Source organism: Rhinoraja longicauda, chromosome 6, assembly GCF_053455715.1.
Source record: "Rhinoraja longicauda isolate Sanriku21f chromosome 6, sRhiLon1.1, whole genome shotgun sequence".
Classification (NCBI taxonomy): domain Eukaryota; kingdom Metazoa; phylum Chordata; class Chondrichthyes; order Rajiformes; family Arhynchobatidae; genus Rhinoraja; species Rhinoraja longicauda.
The window spans coordinates 20,962,584-20,985,245 of NC_135958.1; the positions used below are offsets into that span (position 1 = coordinate 20,962,584).

General features: G+C 45.7%; 1 protein-coding gene across 1 annotated transcript; it reads left to right on the top strand.

Moving 5' to 3' along the window:
• Positions 1–2,843: 2,843 nt before the first annotated feature.
• Positions 2,844–16,281, top strand: LOC144594822 (glutathione S-transferase A-like). The gene is made up of 6 exons (XM_078401724.1): positions 2,844–3,105; positions 3,250–3,315; positions 5,779–5,884; positions 8,659–8,777; positions 14,755–14,843; positions 15,965–16,281. Exons 1-6 carry the CDS (start codon positions 2,938–2,940, stop codon positions 16,095–16,097), a joined length of 681 nt encoding a protein of 226 aa, XP_078257850.1. The 5' UTR covers positions 2,844–2,937; the 3' UTR covers positions 16,098–16,281.
• Positions 16,282–22,662: the final 6,381 nt, after the last annotated feature.

The following is a 22,662-nucleotide window of genomic DNA, read 5'->3' on the forward strand; positions in this document are numbered from 1 at the left end:
TTTCTTCCCACATCCCACTGATGTGCAGATAAGTAGCTTAATCTGCCGCTGTAAACTATCTGTACTGGAGATGATAAAATTGAAGAGAGGGCAGAGAGAATATGTAACATGGCAAATTAGTTGGGAGTGTGTTTTCTTTGTGAACTGGCAAGATTTGAAAGGCCGAATGGCTTCCCATGTTACAGGGAAATATGGAAAAGTGGAGGCTGAACCCTTCCTTTTGCAGCATGGTATTGTGTTTGAGGGCAGTCAGGGCACCCAGTCAAGAAGAGTTCCGAGAATGTTTTAAATGTATCCTCAGGTAAGCATAAAGAAATGCAGTCATCACCATGAGATTACAAGTGACTATCATCTGGGACCTTCCATATAACCTAAATCTTTACTGATAGGATGAATAGTTGAAACATCATCAATGGCAAATTCAAGGGAAGGAAGTCAGGCTCAACCCTCCCACTCAGTAATATCTAAATACTAAAACTCTTGTTTGTTTGTTTGTTTGTTCCTGAACTACAGCCAAAATGGTACACGATAGCGCGACAATTTTCGGCCCACCTTACTCACCATGATCCCTTTGGTGCTAATGGAAGAAGTTTCATTGAAATTGGTGTTATATTTTTAAAGTTATTCACATTTTTAAGTTTAAATCTATCTCCTAGGGAGGGAAGGGGAGGGAGGGAGGGGGAGGGAGGGGTAGGAGGATCAGGGGGTTTGAGGGGAGGGAGGAGGGGAAGGGAGGGAGGGGGAGGGGAGAGCAGGAGGGGAAGGAGGGGGGGAGGGGAGGAGAGAGGGGGAGGTGAGGGGGGAGGGGAAGAGAGGCTGGTGCACCAATGCAGGAGAGCTTTGGGCCCAACAGGTCCACTTGGTCTAGTACACAACTATAGCTTACACTCGTGAATAGGCCTCCCAGTGCTCTCTGAACCAGGGATAATGTGTCCCTCCAGAAATAATCCCCCACTGTTGCGGGGAATGGCAATTAATGAATAGTCATACTTGCAGGGATCAGAGAGTCAGCTGGGCATAGAGATTAATATTAACATTTAAAGATTTAGCTATTGGTTGTGCCAGATATTGGCAGCTGCATAAATCCAACACTTCCTTTTCTTTTAATGCAACTGCATCACTTCTGGTGCAATTAAGGCATGTGAAATAAAATGTGATCTCTCAGATGGCCAGTGTTTGAGCTTATAGCACATAGAAATTGGTGGATACAATGTTGTGGGCATCACAGAGATGTCACTAAAAGAGAATCGGAGCTGGGAGCTAAATATCCAAAGACTGGAAATTATAGGCCAGTTAATCTGACTACAATGGTTAGTATGATTTTTGAGTCCATTATAAAGGATGAGGTTTCCAAATACTAAGAACCACATGATAAAATAGGCCAAACTCAGCATGGTTTTGTGAAGGCAAGATCTTGCCTGATGAATGTTGGAATTATTTGAGGAAGAAAAAGTCACTCGATGTTTTTACCTGGATTTTTAGAAGGTCTTTGATAAGGTGCTGCATGTGAGGCTGCTAAAGAAGATGAGAGCCCATAGTATTAGAGGGAAGATACTAGCATGGATAGACGGTTGGCTAAATGGCAGAAGGCAAGGAGTGGGAATAAAGGGAGTTTCTGGTTGGTTGATAGTGATTAGTGGTGTTCTGCAGGGGGGCGCTACTCTACTTGTTGTACCTCAATGATTTGTATGGGAATTGAAGGCCTTGTGTGCGGATGATACAAAGATAGATAGAGGGGCGGGTAGTGCAGGGACTCTGCAGAAGGACTTGGACAGTTTAGGAGAGTGGACAAAGAAGTGGCGAATGTACATTGGCCACGTTGTATGAAGTGGCGCTGTGTGTGGTGATACACATCATACAAGGTGTACGAATGCACAGCGTAGCAATGTGTGAGTGCAGTCTTTAGGAATAAAGGCGTGGATTATTTGCTAAATGGGGAGAGGATTCAGAAATCTGAGATGCAAAAGGACTTGGGAGTGCTGGTGCAGGATTCCCAAAAGGTTAATTTGCAAGTTGAATGGTAGTAAGGAATGCAAATGCAATGTTAGTATTTATTTCAAGACTAGAATATTTTTTTTAACTGTAATGTAATACTGAGGCATAAAAAGGGACTGTGAGGCTGCATTTGGTGTATTGCGAGCAGATTTGGGTCACATATCTGAGAAATTATGTGCTGGCATCGGAGAGAGTCCAGAGGAGGTTTACGGGAATTATCCTGGGGATGATTGGTTACTGTTTGATGAGCGTTTTACCGTACAGGGCCTGTACTCGCTGGAGTTCAGAAGGATGAGATGGGATCTAATTAAACTTGCCAAATAGTGGAAGGCCTGGATAGAGTAGATGAGGATAGGATGTTTCTGCTCATGGGAGAGTCTAAGACACCGCCTCAGATTAAAAGGATGTACCTTTAGAAAGGAGATGAGGAAGAATTTATTTTGTCAGAGGGTGGTTAATTTTTGAAATTCATTGCCAGACAGTTGTGGAGGCCAAGTTATTGGATATTTTTAAGGCGGAGATAGACAGATTCTTGATTAGTCAGGGTGTCAAGGGTTATGGGGACAAGGCAGGAGGATGGGGTTGGGAAGGAAAAATTGATCAGCCACGATTGAATGGTGGTGCAGACTATATGGGCCGAAAACCCTAATACTGCTCCTATGATTTATGAACTAATATTTGTAATGTAGTGATAACGAGCCTCTGCATCGCCAGGCGGGCACGGAAGCGCCAGGTTGGGGTTGAGGGGGAGTTGTTGCAGTGGACGTTATCAACAGCCAAGATTTTATTGAATGGCAGACGGCTCGAGAGACTTCCGCCTTCTGTTATCCCTGGGGCGCCACGGTCTTTTCCGATATTGCACCACACACACAGGGTGAGGTCAGATGACGGGTTCAGAGTGACTTTGCAAAAATAAACGACGAGAGTTGCAGTGTGCAGACGATGGCGGAGCGGACGAAGTTGTTCTGGGGATCGGGCTCCCCACCCTGTTGGCGCGTGATGATAGCACTGAGGGAGAAACAGGTGCTCGATATCCCTCAGAAGCTGCTATCCTTCGACAAACAAGAGCACAAGTCGTCCGAAGTTCTGGCACTGAACCCCCGGGGAGAAGTAAGGACAATTGTTGTTTTAAACTGTTAGACATCTCCTCTCCGGCAGAATTGGGGGAGACTGTCATCTCAATGGGACCTGGGCAATGGTTGCCGCGATTCAGGGACATTTCGGCCGCGAGTAACTACTTTCGTTTTGTTTCAGCTCCCCACCTTTGTGCACAACGGCAACATCGTGAACGAGTCGATGGCGGCCTGCCTGTACCTGGAGGTGAGTGAATAGACACGGGTAAACGCACGCACACCGCCGTTCTCCGGCTAGATCTGCACCCACCCATTTCTCGGCACAGAGCGAGAAGTTCCCGGGCTCAGAGAAAAGGTGAGAGAGAAAACGTGGGACACCCTTCTTCGGACGCAATGGAATCTCTAAACCGATTCCAAGTCTGTGCAAAGTTCGAGAGACATTTTGTTCAATGGGCGAATCAAACGGGAGTGCCTCTCGGGAAGGACTGCCTCTCGAGAAGGACTGCCTCGTTAAATGTCCTTGTCCCAGGAAGGGGTAAATCCACCCGCTTGACCCGGATCGATGTGCACTCGGTCGGCCAAAGTGCCTCGCATGTAAGAGGTTTCTGAGTTCGTGGCTTGAAGATGAATCATCAAATCAAAGTTGATTCCCGACAGATAAAAAAATCCGAGTATAATTTTGAAATGCAGAAAATGGCTAGCCAATATTTATTTGCGTTTTTAAAGCCCTCTGACTATAGTAAGCCGCTTTTACAAATGAAGCAGCTCTGAAGTGTCGACTACTATTGCGAACCACGGGGTGTTAGTAATGCTGTCCCGGCAAAGTCCCAGTTACTGACTCATTCGTCAGAGTGCACGTCAGTGACTGGAAGTCTGGTAGATTCGGGTGGTGCAGCGGTAGCGTAGCTGCCTTCCAACGCCAGGGACCTGGGCTCGATGCCTGTTTGCATCGTGTGGGTTTCTTCCCACATTCCAATGACTTACAGATTTGCAGGATAATCTATATACTAAAACTCTCATATGTTTGTTTGTTCCTGAACTACAGCCAAAACGGTACACGATAGCGCGACAATTTTAGGCCCACCTTACTCACCGTCGTCCCCTTGGTGCTAATGGAAGAAGTTTCATTTAAAGTTATTCACATTTTAAAGTTTAAATCTATCTCATAGGGAGGGGGAGGATAAGGGGGGGGGTGGAGTGCGGGAGGGGAAGGGAGGGGCAGAGGAGTGGGGGAGGGTGAGGGAGGGGTGGGGGAGGGGAAGGGAGGGGTGGGGGAGAGGGAGGGGTGGGGGAGAGGGAGGGGTGGGGGAGAGGGAGGGGTGGGGGAGGGGGAGGGGAGGGGGAGGGGTGGGGAGAGGCGAAGGTGCTGCATCAATGCAGGAGAGGTTTGGGCTCAACAGGTCCACTTGGCTTCTAAAAATTGCCCCTGGTGTGTAAAGCAGAACTAGTGTATGGGTGATCCCATGTTGGTGGGGACTTGGAGACCCTTGCACACTATCTCTAAATTAAACCAGATCACCTAAATGTTTGCATGTACTGCACTCCTTGACAGGATTGTTGGATTGAATTACATTTATTTCAATGCAAGAGATGGACAGGGTGGATGAATTTGGTGAGTGGATAGGTATGTAGGATTGGGACATTTTAGCTGTTATGGAAAATTTGCTGGGGACAGGGCTAAGAGAGGCAAGTACCATAACAAAACATTTCAAAGACATTTGGACATGTACATGAATAGGAAAGAATTAGAGGGATATAAGACGACCCGTTGTGTCCAAACCACTCCTGCATTGGTCTACTACCCTCCCCATCCCCACTCCAAAAGCACATAGCAAGATCCTAGGGTATAAATATAGAGAGAAAAGGGGAGAGGGAGCCACTTACCCCGGCCCCAGGCAGCCATCGCGGCGGGAAGCAGCAGGAGAGCGGATGTAAGGCGCTGCTGCATGTTCGTCCTGCCAGCTGCCATCTTGTTTGAGCTTCTCTCTGCCCCTGCTCTGCACCACGGGAGGAAGGTCAGGGGCGGGGCACGCCGGGAAGGGTGCCGGTCCTCCCCGGCAACCCTCTCCCAACTGTGAGGATCCGGCGGCCATCTTCTTTGACTTTCTCCCATTGTGACGTCGAACACAGGCGTATTACTGCGCAGGCACAGCTGACAGGCACGGCAAGTGGGAGTGATTTATTAAAGTTTAAAATGTGAATAACTTTTAAAATATAATGAAGATTTGAATGAAACTTGCTCTTGGAGGACCATCACATATTGCACTTGGGTAGCTTACAACCAACGGCATGAACATTTCTCCCCTCCCTGACCCCTTCCACCTATATTCCTTCTTCTGGCTTCACATTTCATGCCTCCTCTTTTTATTTCTGCCATTTGTCTTTTCATCTCTGACTTTTGTCCAACTATACACCAATCAAAGCACCCCCTCCCCCCCCATCTGTATCCAAGCTTGCCAAGCTTTGGCCTGGCCTCACTGTTCTTCCAGCTTTCTCCCATCTTCTACAATCGGTCTAAAGAAGGGTCCTGACCCAAAACGTCACCTATCCATGTTCTCCAGAGATGCTTCCTAACCCACTGAATCAATCCAGCACTTTGTATCTTTTCATTGTAAACTGGCATCTGCAGTTCCATGTGTTGACATTGTTTGGAGTTATCTCGGGTATGTTACTAACGTTTCCCTGGATGTGTTTCTTCATTGCTTTGCAGAACCAATTCAAGTCCCAAGGCAACCAACTGATCCCAGATGGCCCCGCAGAGCAGTCTCTGGTTTACCAGCGGATGTTTGAAGTGGTAACTCTGCACCAAAAAATGGGTGAGCTTCTGACCAAGTTGTTGTGTTCAGCCTGTGGATGGTTGGGGCTGTCATGGGGGTGGTGAGTGGTGCGGAGGTGGTTGCTTCTGATCACAGCTGGGGCAAGTGTCAACACAGAGAGTGAGGACACATCCACATTTGTGCACCTGAGATCCAGAGTCCACCCAGTCCTTGCCCCGAGGTAGCGACGGGTGGGCACTGGCCAACTAACCAGAGGGGGCCTGGGAGTTTCCCTGCCTGATTAAGTACTAGAGGGGGAGGGGGGGTGGATGATGGTGGCCTTAATGCAGGCTTAGGACTGGAGTGGGTGGGAGGAAGATTGCCAGCCTGAATACCAGATAACTCCAGCAATGGTTTGAAAACAACCACTAAATGCAGAGTTTGAGTAGAAATGCCTTTCCATAAAGAACTGATGATGGATGCGGAAAGCACAGGTGGCAAGGCACAGTTTCTTCATCACTGTTCAGGACATCTACAGCCCAAGCATTCAAGGCATACCCAAGATCCAAGTTGAATAATCCAGAGATCTGAGGTCAAATCCACCATGGCAGCTGTAGAATTTAAATTTGGTCAATAATCTGGTATTTAGGAAAGCAACTCGTCATGGTAATGATGCCCATAAACAACTGCTATGAATCATAAAACCCATCTGGTTCACTGACATCCTTCAACGGAGGAAAGGCCATCTGTGCCTGCCCTGTCCAGCATGTGACAACAGACCCCCCCCCCCCCCCCCCCAATGTGGTGCAATTGACTGTTAAATATCCTCCAAAAGCAATGGTTGAAACATGGGCTGATAAGTGTTGATTGAGAGGGACCTGGAGAATCCTTGTCCATATTTTTATTACGTTAGGATTCTACACCATCCTGTGGCTCGTACATGACGACAGACAAAGCCATGAATTTTAGCAAAGGGCCGATTGCGGACTACTCTGCGGGCAGACTGCCAACTAGTGAGGGTGCATTATTGACCTAACACTTTTCTCAATCTTTTTCACTGCAATATTGCACTTTGTTCATAATGAACATCCTGCTGTAGTGGAGATAATCTAAACGGCGACTGGAAAGCTATTCAACTTCCATTGCTCCAATTCCACATTCGAGATCTCACCGAAATGTGGTCATCAAACTGCGGAGTATAGGTTATGCTGATAAAGCATGCGCTTCATGCCAAACATCAAGTGGTTATGGTCTGATTTACCGAAGCAAAGGAGAATGGGCTTTACACTCAACACCTGCAAGACCTGGTCAAGACCTCTCTCAACCTGCCCTTGGTGTAGAACAGTCCATGACAATGAAGGTTCATGATATGACTGGAAAAATAGCACCTAGAAAAGTACAGCACAGGAATGGGCCTTTGATTGTGCTGAACATGATGCCAAGACAAACACATACCTGCTTGCCTGCACATAATTCCTATCCCTCCATTCCCTGCATATCCATGTGCCTAAAAAAGAGCCTCTGAACCTCCACCATCGTATCTGGTTTCACCATGATCCCTGGCAGCATGTTCCAGGCACCCACCACCATCAGTATAAAAACAAAACTAATCCCACAAATCTCCTTTAAACTTTGGGCCACTCACCTTAAAACCATGCCTTCTGGTATAGGATATTTCCATCCTGGGAGAAAAGGTTCTGACTGTCCACCCTACCTTTGCCTCATAATTTATCCAATTCTATCGGCTCTCAATTCTTCCTCAGGTGTCCTCAACTCTTCTTCTGCCCAGCTCCCATAAGCTTCAATTCCTCCATCTTTTAAATATTAATCTATCTCTTCGTGAAACTGATCGAATGATCCAGCCTTCACCACCCTCTGGGGCAGAAAGTTCAACAGATTTGCTACCTTCTGAGAGAAGTTCCAAATGACCGGCCACTTTTGTAACCATGTCCCCTTGTTTGGCACACCCACAAGTGAAAACATCTCCAGAGAATGTGTTGTGTACCTTCTATACTTTCCTCTATTTTGGGCCTACTTCATGGCAAAGGCAATCATTGATAATGAAATTCAGCACCATTACATTCAAGTACTTTTAGAGATATAGTGTGGAAACAGGCCCTTCAGCCCACCAAATCCACGACGACCAGCGATCACCCCATACATAAGGACTATCATACACACTAGGGACATTTTACAATTTTACTGAAAACAATTAACTTACAAGCCTGTACATCTTTGGAGTGTGTGAGGAAACCGGAGCACCCAGAGAAAGCCCACCCTGTTACAGGGAAAGAGTACAAACTGTAGAGACCACATCCATAGTCAGCATTAAACCTGGGTGTCTGCTGCTGTAAGGCAGCAACTCTACCACTGCGTCACTGTACTGCCCTATGACAGATGAAAGTTTAAAGATGAAGACCTCAAACCTAATGCAACTCATTGTTCACTGGGCAGCAGGGATCCCTTTCCCTCCAAATTTCTGCTAAGACCTCTTAGAACAGCAATCTCAAGGAACTGGGGTTCCAACACCAACACCGTCCCCGCAAATTCCGCCACACTCATTGGATGGGAGTATAAATCAATAACAGTTCTATCCAAATTAGCCCCTGGTGATGCCTATCCTGTACTGGTGGACAGGTCGCATCGACGTGGCAATTCCATTCCAGAAGAGGATCTATTGTGCTAATGAATGATATGATTTGATGCATAACATTCAGAATAAGCATTCACTTTTATCTACACACATGCTATACCAGTGGCAAAGTGAGAGGAACCTCTCAACGCTGTTCCTGAGTGCAATAGTCATTCTAACCTCGCTGTCCTTACAACCACAGCTGACTTCCTCTTCTACAATTGGAGGGTTCCAGAACCTGAGCGACATGACACAGCATTGGCAAGGAACAAGACTATGCTGAGTTCAGAGTTTCAACTCTGGGAAGGATATCTGTGCAAGGTATGTCCCTTTATTTGAAGACTGCAAGCAGTTTAGTGAAGTTGATCTGCAGTTGCATAAGCCGTGGTTAAGTTGCTGCTGGAAATATATAAAATAGGAGCTGGCCCAGACTATTCGACTCTTTGAGCCTGCTCTGATTTTCGAAATGGTTTTGGCCAATCTTTCATTACGTACCATATTCATACTTTCTCCCCATTCAGGAACTCGTTTATCCCTCCCATTGCTCTCTCTGGCAGAGAGATCAAGAGGTCTGCTGCAAACACCAACCCACGTCACCACCCACTGTATGTGTAAAAATAAAGCTTGTCCCATACATCTCCTTTAAGCTTCGGCCCTCACATTTTACAGCTATGCCCTCTAGTGTTTGATTTTTCCATCCTGGGAAAAAGATTCTGACTGTCCACAGTAGCTATGCCTAATAATTTTATATATGTCTATCAAGTCTCCCCTCAACCTCCAGCCTTCCAGAGAAAACAATCCAAGTCTGTCCAACCTCTCCCTGGAGCTAATACTCCCTAAACCAGGCATAATTCTGGTAAAGCAGCATCTCTGGAGAAAAGGATTAGATGACATTTCAGCTCGAGACCCTTCTTCAGACTGAGGGTCAGGGAAGAAGGCCCTCTTCCCCTCTTCCCCCTCTCTTGATTCTCAGTCTGAAGAAGGATATCGACTGAAAACGTTACCTATTTCTCCAGAGATGCTACCTGACACGCTGAGTTGCTCCATCTTTTTCTGTCTATCTTCGGTGTAAACCAGTATCTGCAGTTCCTTCCGACACATAATTCTGGTAAACCTCCTCTGCACCTTTCCAAAGCCTCCACAACACCCCTGTAATGGGACAACCAGAACTGCATGCAGTACTACAAATACGGCCTAACCAAAGTCCTATAAAGCTGCATCCTTGCTCTTGCACTCGAAACCCCCCATTATATAATTTCTCTTTACTATGCTGTACTTTCAGTGATTCATGTACAAGAACACAAACTCTCTATGTATATCAACGCATTCCTATTTCTATCTGCTTAAGTAACATCCCACCTCTCTCCTGTTCCTGACAAAGTGGTGAACTTCGTAGAGTCATTCTTATCTATATTATGCTGTGCCTGAATTGCATTGAATCTACTTTACATGCTCTTCACTGTTCCTAATCTATAGTGTACGGAAACAGATCCCTTGACCCAACACACATGCTGACTAACATGTCCCATGTGTCTGCATATGGATGATATCCCTCTAAAATTTTCCTCTCCATTTACCTGTCCAAGTGTCTCTTAAATGCTGTTTGTGTACCTGCCTCAGCTACCTTCTCTGGCAGCTTATTCCATATATTCACCTCCTTTGACAACATTGTAGCACTGCTTTATGATGAATAGCGAAGGCTAATTAATGAGTGGTGTGGTGCGCAACTAGTCACTGCCCACCATCCTGCAAAAGACCCATTTATTTCAAAATTGAAATTTGGCCTGTGAACTAATTTTTAATCTGCGCCATTGGAGAACCCATAATTCTATGTGATGTGATGTTGCACACTAACCTTGCATGTAGGCCTTTACCTTTCAGAAAGCAATGTTCAGTTCTAATCCAGTTGATATTTCCCCACTGGCCTGTTATCTCATTGTTTCCAACAGCCTCCAGCATCTTCTCCACTCCCCATGTTAGACTAACCATTGACTATCTCTGTTCTTATGAGGGATTACATTAACCATAATAGCCCTCCAATCTATAGGAATTGTTCCATGGTCCACATCATTTTCCAGAATACTTACCATTAAATACTACAGATTATTGGGAAATGGAAATGTAGCCGTTTTCAGTGGCTTTAATTTCTCAACACTTTTTCCAATTAGTTTTAGTTTGTCACCTTGTAGATTTATAGTTCACTAATATTTCTGGAAAGTTAATTGTGTCATTTTCAGTGACAAAGTATTTGCTGAACGGCTTTGCCACTTCACATTATGAATTCTCAAATTTCTGCACAGGACTTCACTAATGCTTTTTCTGTTTTTACATATTTATAAAACCTTTGGCAATCCATGTTTATGTAATCTACATATTTACCCTGTTTATTTTTGATCTCTTATTCAATTTCTTTGCCCTTCTTTGCGAAAATCTAAATCATTAGATTTGCTGCCTTGTCTAGAAACCTGTTTTCGATCTAAAATGATCTTTAACTTTTTTTGTCAGCCATGGTTTGGTTAAGTTCTACTGTATGCAAACACAAAGTATTGGAGGAACACAGCAGACCAGGCCACATCTATGGAGTGGAAAAGAACAGACAAAAACATTTCATGTCATCCCTTCTTCAGACTGATCTGTGCTCACAGATTCCAGATCCCAGCCCTTCCAGAATATTGAATGGTTTTCAACGTTCAGCTCCACCCAGTCAGGCCCCCTGTAGATGTGTGTCCACAATGGTACTTGTCTGTATATTTAAATTTTGTTTGTTTAGATACACCACTTGTAGATTTGTGTTTTATTTTAACTGTTTTAGCTAAAGTCCTACTTGTCTAGTTGCCATTTTATCTTTGCAGGTTTTGTTTGTTTGCATGATCAATTTCTACACTATCTTTCCCAAACTGCACCTTCTTACCCAAATCTATTTCCTGACCTGCTTCCTTATTGTTTCTCGTGAGTGTTCCAGATTTCTGTTCACTGGGACCTTGCTCCTACCTCTGTTATTTGGTAAAGCCTTATTCAAGTCAAGTCAAGTCAATTTTATTTGTATAGCACATTTAAAAACAACCCACGTTGACCAAAGTGCTGTACATCTGATTAGGTACTAAGGAAAAAATGAAACATACAGTAGCACACAAACATAACAGCACATACAAAACAGTTCGCAGCGCCTCCTCAATGGGCCTCAAACTCTAGGGGGTAGAAATAGGTTTTGAGCTTGGACTTAAAGGAGTCGATGGAGGGGGCAGTTCTGATGGGGAGAGGGATGCTGTTCCACAGTCTAGGAGCTGCAACCGCAAAAGCACGGTCACCCCTGAGCTTAAGCCTAAACCGCGGGATAGTGAGTAGCCCCAAGTCGGCCGACCTGAGGGACCTGGAGTTAGAGAGGTGGGTTAGAAGATTTTTGATGTGGGGGGGGGAATGTCCATTTAGGGCTTTATATGTGAATAGGAGTAGCTTGAAGTTGATTCTGTACCGTACAGGGAGCCAGTAGAGAGAGGCCAGAATCGGCGTGATGTGGTCCCTTTTACGGGTACCCGTCAGGAGTCTCGCTGCGGCGTTTTGGACCAGTTGCAGGCGGGACAGGGATGATTGGCTGATCCCAGTGTATAGGGAGTTGCAGTAGTCTAGGCGGGAGGAAATGAAAGCGTGAATGATTTTTTCAGTGTCGTCGAATTGGAGGAAAGGTTTGATTTTAGCTATGGTACGAAGATGGATTCACCCAGATAGTTATTTAAATGAACCTATAATAGAACATGCTGCATTGCTTTAGCTGTTGAGTAGTGCCGGCATAGAGAATAGAACAAAAAAATATAGAACAGTAAAGCACAAGAACAGGCCCTCAACCCATGCCTTTCCAAAACATGACACAAAGTTAATTCCCGGCTGCCTGCACGTGATCCATATTTCTCTATACCTTGCACATAGGGAAAATAATTAAATCGTATTTGGGCGGACACAATCTACCAGTGTTTCCATGCGAAGAGACTGATAATTTGCATGACTTTGTTCTTGGGAAATCGTGTCTCAGGAATCTGACAGATATCAAGCTTACCAGTCTGTGGTTTCCTGGCTTATCCTTGCTGCCCTTCATGAATTTGATAGTCCTCTTAAAAAAAAATTTAAAAAAGAGATTCTAAGAGAATTGATGAGGACAGGGCAGCGAAGGTTGTCGATCTGAACTTTAGCAAGGCCTTTAACAAAGTCCTGTTTCATCGAAGGTTTGGAAGATTTGATCACATGGATCCGAGGTGAACTAGCCAATGGAATCAAAATTGGCTTGAAGGAAGCAGTCAGGGTAGTGTGTGGATTGTTTGAGGCCTGTGACCAGTGAAGTGCTGCAGGGGTTAGTGCTGCGTCCACTGTTGTTTCATACATTAATGACTTGGATGATGACATAGCTGACATTGTTAATTACTTTGCAGATAACACCAAAATTGGTGGCATCATGGACAGTGAAGAATGAGATCTTACGTTTACAGCAGACGAAGGGATTAAAAGTACCATTAGCAAATTTGCAGATGATACTAAGTTGGGGGGTAGTGTGAATTGTGAGGAAGATGCAATAAGGCTGCAGGGTGACTTGGACAGGTTGTGTGAGTGGGCGGATACATGGCAGATGCAGTTTAATGTAGATAAGTGTGAGGTTATTCACTTTGGAAGTAAGAATAGAAAGGCAGATTATTATCTGAATGGTGTCAAGTTAGGAGGAGGGGGAGTTCAACGAGATCTGGGTGTCCTAGTGCATCAGTCAATGAAAGGAAGCATGCAGGCACAGCAGGCAGTGAAGAAAGCCAATGGAATGTTGGCCTTCGTAACAAGAGGAATTGAGTATAGGAGCAAAGAGGTCCTTCTACAGTTGTACCGGGCCCTGGTGAGACCGCACCTGGAGTACTGTGTGCAGTTTTGGTCTCCAAATTTGAGGAAGGATATTCTTGCTATGGAGGGCGTGCAGCGTAGGTTCACTAGGTTAATTCCCGGAATGGCGGGGCTGTCGTATGTTGAAAGGCTGGAGCGATTGGGCTTGTATACACTGGAATTTAGAAGGATGAGGGGGGATCTTATTGAAACATATAAGATAATTAGGGGATTGGACACATTAGAGGCAGATAACATGTTCCCAATGTTGGGGGAGTCCAGAACAAGGGGCCACAGTTTAAGAATAAGGGGTAGGCCATTTAGAACGGAGATGAGGAAGAACTTTTTCAGTCAGAGGGTGGTGAAGGTGTGGAATTCTCTGCCTCAGAAGGCAGTGGAGGCCAGTTCGTTGGATGCTTTCAAGAGAGAGCTGGATAGAGCTCTTAAGGATAGCGGAGTGAGGGGGTATGGGGAGAAGGCAGGAACGGGGTACTGATTGAGAGTGATCAGCCATGATCGCATTCAATGGCGGTGCTGGCTCGAAGGGCTGAATGGCCTACTCCTGCACCTATTGTCTATTGTCTATTGACCATGATCACTTGGGCCAAGAAGTGGCACATGGAATTTAACAAGTGTGAGGCACTGTGTGAGGCAATTTATTCTTTGGTAACAGTTCCACACAGGACTGGGGGGGGGGATGTCAGTGTTTGAATTATGGCACAGAGAGAGACATAGAAAACACTGCCTGCAAAAACAGTTCATGAGCAGATGGGAGAGAAATGAGCTCCAAACTAGGGGAAGACACCAGGATAACATCCTCTTGTATCAACATTCTACCACGTCCACTGACCGTGTGGGTTTTCTCGGGGTGTTCTGGTTTCCTCCCACACTCCAAAGATATGCATGTTTGTGGGTTAATTGCCTTTGATGAAAATTGTAAATCGTCCCTAGCCTGTAAGATAGTGCTAGTGTATGTGGATGTGCCAAACATGATGCCAAGACCAACTCTTCTCAGTATGCATATATCTCCTTGCATACCTGTATGCCTAGTCATAGGTTTCTTGAATGCCGCGGTCATGTAGGGTGAATGCACAGAGTATTTTACCAAGGGTAGGAAAATCAAAAACAAGAGGACGCCTGTTTCAGGTGAGAGGGGCAAGTTTTAATACAAACCTGAAGGACGCCTTTTTCACTCAGAGTAGTGGGTGTATCGAATGAGTTGCCAGAGGAGGTAATTGAGACAGACACTATAATAGCATTTAAAATACATTTAGACTGGTGCACGAATAGGAAAGGTTTAAATGGATATGGTCCAAACATAGGCAAGTGGGACAAACTAACATCTTGGTCAGCATGGACGAGTGGGGCTCAAGGGTCTGTTCCTGTCCTGGATGACTATGATTGCATAAGTATGTGCTTTAACCACACTATTTCCTCCTGTCAGATGGGACCACAGTCATACATAGCAGGAAGAAACTTCACTATGGCTGACGTCATGCTGTTTCCACATCTGGCCTTCTGCGTCCGATTTGGGTGAGTTACTGACCGTCTCACTATGTCTATCAATTGGATTTAAGATTGATGAAACACAACCACCAGTTGGTCTTGGCATCTTGGTGGGCTTTGTGAGCTGAGATTTTGTGTCCAGCCAGCAGAGCACACATCCTGGTCTATCTTCACTTTCCATATTTTCTTACAACATAGGAGGCCATTCTGCCCATTAAGCATTATCCAGCTCTAAGCATTTCCATTATCTTGCACCCTCTCACTTCCATCACACGTTGACTTTTGTCATAAAACTCTGTTGGAGGCTTGCTGTCAATACCAACACTCACACTAAGCACCATGGAGCTAGGTAAATGAGTCATTGCAAGCCTTGGTCCCCAGGACTGGTTCCTTAGTAGCTGTTGTCAGTCACTTCTGTTGACGGTATTCTGACCAAAAGTTTAAACCAGCAACTTTATTCCCTACTATGAGAAATTATGTTCTACATTGCTCATTACTGGGGTTGCAGTGCCACAGTGACAGTGTCTGGTCTGAGTGCTGTGCTTTGGATAGGGTCTATGCAATGTTAACCTGTCTCCAAGCTTTCCACCCCTTCACCTCCAGTTTTCTCTCCATGGAGAATGTGAGCAGACCTCTGCCACACCACAGACTATTGCCTTCCTTGTAGTCCTTGTTGCCTACCCTAAATACTGTGACCTCTCTTTCCATTTTGACCCCTGCAACTTCAGCCTAGTCCCTTCCACAACCTAATTTCTCCCACCACCACACCATCTGTGCTGCTTGCAACTGAGGATGAGCCAAACTGAGCTGAACATCCATTCCCAATTTGTCTGTCCATATCTTGCACCCTCTATTGCTCCCACAGATGTTGACTTATTGTCCTTAAATTCCTTGAAAGGCCTGGTGTCAATGCCCACTCTCATACCAAGGAACATGGAACGAGGTAAATGCCAGTTGTTGCAACACCTCGTCTCCCAGGCTGGTCCTCGACATGGCTGATGTTAATTACTTCCCTGTTGGAACCAATTGTCCATATTAATTTGCAGCATAGAGGAACTTAAGTGGCTAAACACCTTGTTGTGGATGTATGATAATTTAAATATTCCTGACAGAAAAATTCAATCATGCATCTTTTATGTTGATTTCAGACTCTCTCAGAAAAGGTACCCCAATCTGCTGGATTACTACAACCGAGTGAAGAAACGCCCCAGCATACAGGCCACTTGGCCCCCACACTGGAAGGAGAGCCCTCCAACCATGGACTCCCTGAAGGAGGTCTGAGGTCCCTGTTCGCACTAGGCATGTTGTCTGTCTCCGCCATCATGCGCAGGCACATTCCATGCAGGTTGTCAATGAGCCTGCAGTCAGAATTTTCACAAGAAACATGCTGGCATTTTCTAAGGAATGGGTGATTTTAAACCTTTGAATAAATTCTCTTAGATTTATTAAAATGAAGTCAGATAAATGAGTGTTTGTTATTAATACGTAGGCAGACAAGAAGCTGCTTCAATGGTTTATTACTGAATCAAGATTTAACCAGTCGTTGAACCTTTGGCTATTTCCCTGCTCATTGAGCTTCTTTCACGGATTGATGATGTTCAAGGATCTGTGTGATCTGGCCTTTTCCATTTTCCAATGCAGCGTTGAATCCTGGTCATTGCAAATAAACACCCTTCAGGAACCTTTAAAATTTTCCTCTGGAAATGAACCAGTGGGATAACTGATTGCTCTTTTACCGGTGATTATCGGTCATTTCTTCAGACCTCTGTTTAGAGATAGTCTGGGCTTTCACCCTCAGTAGTACCCACTGCCTGCTGCTCTCATTCTGATCCCTCAGTCTAGAGCACACAGTGAGAACAATTGAATCATTCACTCACTGTCAACGGTCCTACACTACAAATACAAATTGCCATTTGTCACAGCAACAAATGAATGTGGGGTGTCTGCTGTGGCATTTTCCTACTGGCTCATCTCTAACAAGCTTGTTTGTGTGCACAGAGCTGGGACAGTGAGGGGTGTATGGAGATGGAGGCAGGTGCCAAGAGTGGTTTCAGTAAGCAATGAGATGCTAACTGATACATGTCAATTAATTTAAACAGGTTATTGAATGTCATCCTTGAAGTGTGAAAACGCACACCTCCAGATTCAGGGATAGTTTCTTCCCAACTGTTTTCAGGCAACTGAACAACTCTATCAACAAGAAGAGAGTGGTCCTGAGCTGCTATTCACCTAATTGGAGACCCTCAGTACCTTTAATCTGACACTGGACTTTATCTTGCATTGAACGTTATTCCCTTGATCATGTATGTATACTCTGGATGGCTCAATTGTAATCATATATTGTCTTTCTGCTGACTAGTTAGCACGCAAGCTTTTTTACTGTACCTGGTAAACATGACAAAAAACTAAACTTCAAAACTTTATTAGTAAAAACATAATTAAATTATACAAGGATAAGAGAATTGAAAAATGCAGATGGTGCCAAATTCGTAACACTTGGGATTTTGTGGAAGGCTTTGTGAATGATCCTTGATGTACGGCACTGTAAAAAATTCACCTGAGGAACCATAGCTTGATTACTTTACCGAGGACATGGGCAGGAGTATAGTCGTAGTTATACAGCACAGAAACAGGCCCTTCAATCCAACTTCTCCATGCTGACCAAGATGCTCCATCTAAGTTGACCCATCAGCCTGTGTTTGGCCATATCCCTCTAAACTTTTCCTATCCATGAACCTGTCCAAGTGTAAAATGCCTCAACTACCTCCTCTGGCAGCTTGATCCACATACTAGGTTATTCTGTCTATTTAAGGCAGAGGTAGATTTATAATCAATGATGATATCAAGGGGAATGGCAAAAAGGCTGGAAGATGGACTTGAGGAAAGTCAGATCAGTCATAATCCCATGGAACAGCAGGGCAGGCTTGAGGTGCTGAATGGCATCCTGCTGGTCCTACCTCTTATGGTTTAACTTGCAGAACAGGGTGAGTCATTGGGTCATCAAACAAAAAATCATTTGTTGTGATGTGTGACTATAAAGTTGACATTGTCAGCACTCAGTGAAAATGATTGAGGTGATCTGCTAGACTCCATTGAGAGTTTGACATGGGAGGTGATTAGGCATAATAATGACGATGAGGGTTAAACCTGCAACTGCGCCTAAAAGGAATGGCATGCATGATTCCAACCAAAAACTCCATCTTCACAGGTGGCATGAGTTTGGCTGAGAAATTGCATTGTTTTCCATCTGAAGAGCCGGTGTTCAGCATTTATTCTTTCAAAGTATTGTCTTCCCAGATGGGAAGGAATTCAGTGCTTGGCTCTCCTGCTTTGAATTCAAAAGGTAGTGCACACACCCACCAAGTGATTTTAGTACATTTTACTGAGACTGTTGCATGATCTGTCTGCACTATATTCTTTAAATCATCTCATCCATATTTGGGATAAGTTGCTTATTAACATTCCCAATAAAACATGTTGGCACTCTGCTTTAGAAAAATTGTTTTAACAAAATCCAGGGAACACATTGAGGATTAAATAACTTCTGGAAAAGGAGCAACGGAAGTAGGTAAAGAGCAAAGAAGATATATGATCTGCTTGACTTCATTGATAAGGGTATTGAATATAAGAGTCAGCTAATCATTTATAGCTTTACAAAACTAGTTAGGCTACATTTGCGTTATTGTGTGCAGTTCTAGTCGCCACATTACAGGAAGGATGTGTGGGTATTGGAGAGGATGCAGAAGAGGTTTGCTTGGATACGAATTGACACAAACTGGGGGATCAGCTCTCATCTTCTGACAACCCAATGTATGAACATTGAATTCTGCAATTTTAGATAACCTCTAACAACCACCATTCCACCCCCACCCTCTTGTCCCCCACAGCCCCTTTCTTTCCCCTCCCCTGTGCCCCACCTGGTCCTATTTCTCCCGTCCCCTCCCACATATCATCCTATCACTGGTTTCAAAATTTGCAACTCTTCAATCCTGTCTTTCACCTGCGTTTTCATCTATGGCCTTTAGCTAATCATCTGCCTATCAAAACACGACCCCTCCCCTCCCCCTCGCCCCAACCTATGCATTCACCTATGACCTGCCATTCTTTGTCCTGTTCCTCCTCTCTTCCACCTTTCTTTCCGACCCTCCTTCCCTCCACATCTGCAATCAGTCTGAAGAACGATCCTGACCTGAAACTGCTACCTGACTTGCTGAGTTACTCCAGCACTGTGTGTCTTTTTATTTTTACTTGGATGCTGCTTGGATTATAGAACATTAGCATGAAAAGAGATTCTGGACATTAATTGTCTTATCTGGAGTACTGGACGCCGAAGGGAGACCTGAGAGAAGTTTATGAGACATAAATAGGACAGACTTTCAGGACATTTTTCCCCAGGGTCGCAGTTCCAAAGCTAGAGGGGGAATATTTAAAGGAGATGTGTGGGGTAGATCCCTTTCACTCAGAGTGATTATAGGTATTTAGAATGTGTGGCCCTTAGTGATACAATAATGATGCTCAAGGGACTTCCAGAAAGTGCCACGAATATGCAGAGAATGGAGGGACACAGATAAGACCAGTCCAATTTGGTTCAACACAAACAATGACGGCTGGAGAGTTGTTCACATGCTGTATTATTTCCTTGTAAGTATGCTTTGTAATCTTTTTCACCTGACCAATATTATATATTTTATGTGTAGGAACGAACTGCAGATGCTGGTTTAAACCTAAGATAGCCACAAAAAGCTGGAGTAACTCAGCGGGTCAGACAGCATCTCTGGAGAAAGGGAATAGATGATGTTTCGAGTCAGGGGAAAGGGAAAAGATATAGATGATGATCTAGAGATATATAGAACAAATAAATGAAAGATATGCAAAAAATTAACGATGATAAATGAAAGGCCATTATTAGCTGTGGGCATGGTGAAAACGAAATACAGACAATGAGACGGTACTTCCTCTGGCAGCTCGTTCCGTAAACCCAGCAGCCTCTGTGTGAAACATCCTGGTATTTTTAAGGTCCTGGTAAATATTTTATATATTATTTCCAGTGCTTTCATGTCCTACCGGGAGTGCGGTACCAGTGAATCAGTGTTCCAAAACCTCCCTGCGCCGATATTCCATGCCCTGGATAAAGAAGGCAAACATCCTGTGTAGACACAAGAAACTGCAGATGCTGGAATTCTGTGCAACAAAAACATGCTCGGGGGACTCAGCGGTGGTCAGGCAGCTGTGAAGAAAATGGACAGATGACGCTTGGGCTTTGGACCCTTTATTCAGACCCTTATGCGAGGGAGGAGAGGGAATTGGAAAGAAGAGGTGGGTTGGGGCAAAGCCTGGCAAGTGATATGTGGATACAGATGGGGGGGAGGGGGGGGGGTGGAATGACAAATGCGAGACGTAAAGAAGTAAAAAGGGTGACAGATAAGGAAAGAGGATGTGTGAAATTTTAACCCAGAGGGAGGGATATGGGTGAAATGGTTCAGGGGTGGTGGGAAAGATGGAGGATAAAAGAGACACGTGGATTTCTGGGACGCGAGATAAGCGTCAATTCCAAAACAGACCTATTCTTGACTTTCTTCATTGTCACATTGAGGCCACGCGCAAACTGGAAGAATAGCCTCACATCTTCCACTTGGATAGTTTACAACACAATAGTATGAACATTGAATTCTCCAGTTACAAGTAACCCCCGTCCATCATTCCTCCAGCCTTCACCTTGGTGGGCATACATTGCTCACACCAACTCTTTCTCCCCAAGTTATCCTGCTCCTCCGTCAATAATCTCCCATCCCCGGGTCAGAAATAGGGATGTTCACTGATATGATGCACCCTTGCCCATTCACTTCCTGAGTACCGTCAACCTCTGCTCCACATTCTCCATGAAAACTAACAAAGCAGAAAATTGCGACGGGCACCAGACGGACTGCCTCATTCATAAAGGAACATGCATCAAAAACACCAACGTCTCACCACACGACCTGGAGAATAGTCTGAGTGATAGTGGAGAGACCGACACTCTTGCCTCCAGGAAGCGGATTGACCATGGCCCCTCACTACGGGGCGAGAGAAGTAACCGAGGACCCACACTCCTGAGGGCTCAGTGACCAAGGCCACTCCTTCGGGAAGCGCAGTGACCGAGCCCCTTCACTCGAGAGAGTGGAGTGACCGAGACCCTCTCCATAGAGCGAGGATGTGCGGAGACCGGTGTGAAGGATGAGGGATCGTCCGAGCCGTCCAGTTCCTTCAGCACACTAGATCGTACACGGAGAGTTGGTAAATCAAATGGCCCTCTGCCGCGGTCTCTAACACTGTTGGAGATGAAGTCTGTGCCTCGCTCTGTGCCTGACTGTAGATCCTCAGACTATGTGTTGTTATTATTTCTGATGAAGATGCGCACCCTGCTGGCTCATTCCAGCTGCGTCTCTGCCGGAGGAGACGGAGACAGCCTTTAAATGGCACATGTTGTGAGAAGTTTGCCGCGTCTCTTGTGGGGCCGGTGAAGAGGCAGACGACTGCTCTCGTCGAACAGGTTTGGCTGCTACCTCAGCACCCGGGTCAAGAGGCAACAGGGATACAGGAGCACCTTCTTCAACTGTTGCCGGACTTTGTTCTGCGTGACCACGTAAATGCAGGTGTTGCTGCAGGTACTCAGCAGCTGCAGCATGGGCCCGAGGTAGGCGACGAGAGAGGGCAGGCGCCGCTTCACCAGGCGGTGAAGGATATGGTTGATTGTCAGTCTCTCGTGGATCCTGTATACCGCTTGTGTCGTCCACAGCAGCACGAAGCTGGCCGAGATGCTGAAGAGCAGGATGACGGACTTCCTGCGATTCTCCAGCTCCGAGTCCGGTTGACTCTCGGCGCCGCCGTCTCTCCGCAGCCGCCGGCGAGCTCGACTGGCCAGCACTATGCACCTGACGGTCAGCGCGTTGAGGAGCAGGATCAGCAGGAACGGCAGCAGTGGGGTGGTAATGTGATTCATCAGGTCGAACGCCTTCCACAGAGGCGAGGTGTAATAACTGAGGTCCACCATGCAGAACAACGGGATCAGGAAGAAAAAGAGGGGCTTGTAGCGAAAATACCACGGGATATTCTTCAAAATGCTGAGCGCGCACACCACTCCGAGAATGGTCGCCGCCGTCCTCACCCGGCAGTACTTCGCCTTCAGCTCCCGGCAGCTGATGGCCACAAATCGGTCAAAGGTGAAGGCGACAGTGAACCAGACGGACAGGTCAGTAGCTGCGTGGGTGAGGCAGTCAATGAGGCCACACAGCCTGATGTTGAAGTAGAAAGGGTTGACCGTGTACAAGGGGACGATCTGCTGCAATATCACGTCCGTCAGCACCACGGACAGATCCGCCAACGCCATGGCCACCAGGTACCAGGTGATGCAACGTGTGAGACCACACCGACCCCGCGACAAGACCAGGATCACCAGCAGGTTAACTGTAACAAAACAATTGGCAGATATATCCCCAACAAAGCAATGCAATGCAAACATGGTTTTCAGCAAAACCAGCAGCGCACACCACATTATCCAACTAGAAAGTACTCCCAAATCCGGACATAGACACTGCCGGGATCTGGGTAATGCAAACACAGAGACCATCCCCAGATGCGATGCGTGCAACACCGATCACCCCTCGTCCTCTATCGTAACAAAACCAGCCCATCCAAACTCCCTACTAACTGAAATGCTCCAATCCAGGCATGGTGAAAAAGGAAAGGAACTGGAGGAACTCCACTGCAACATCTGCGTAGGGATATAGACAGCAAGCATTTCAGCTCAGGACCCTTCTTTATTTTGGAGAGTGGAGCGCAATCTGTTTGGCAAGGATGAGGTTGGATG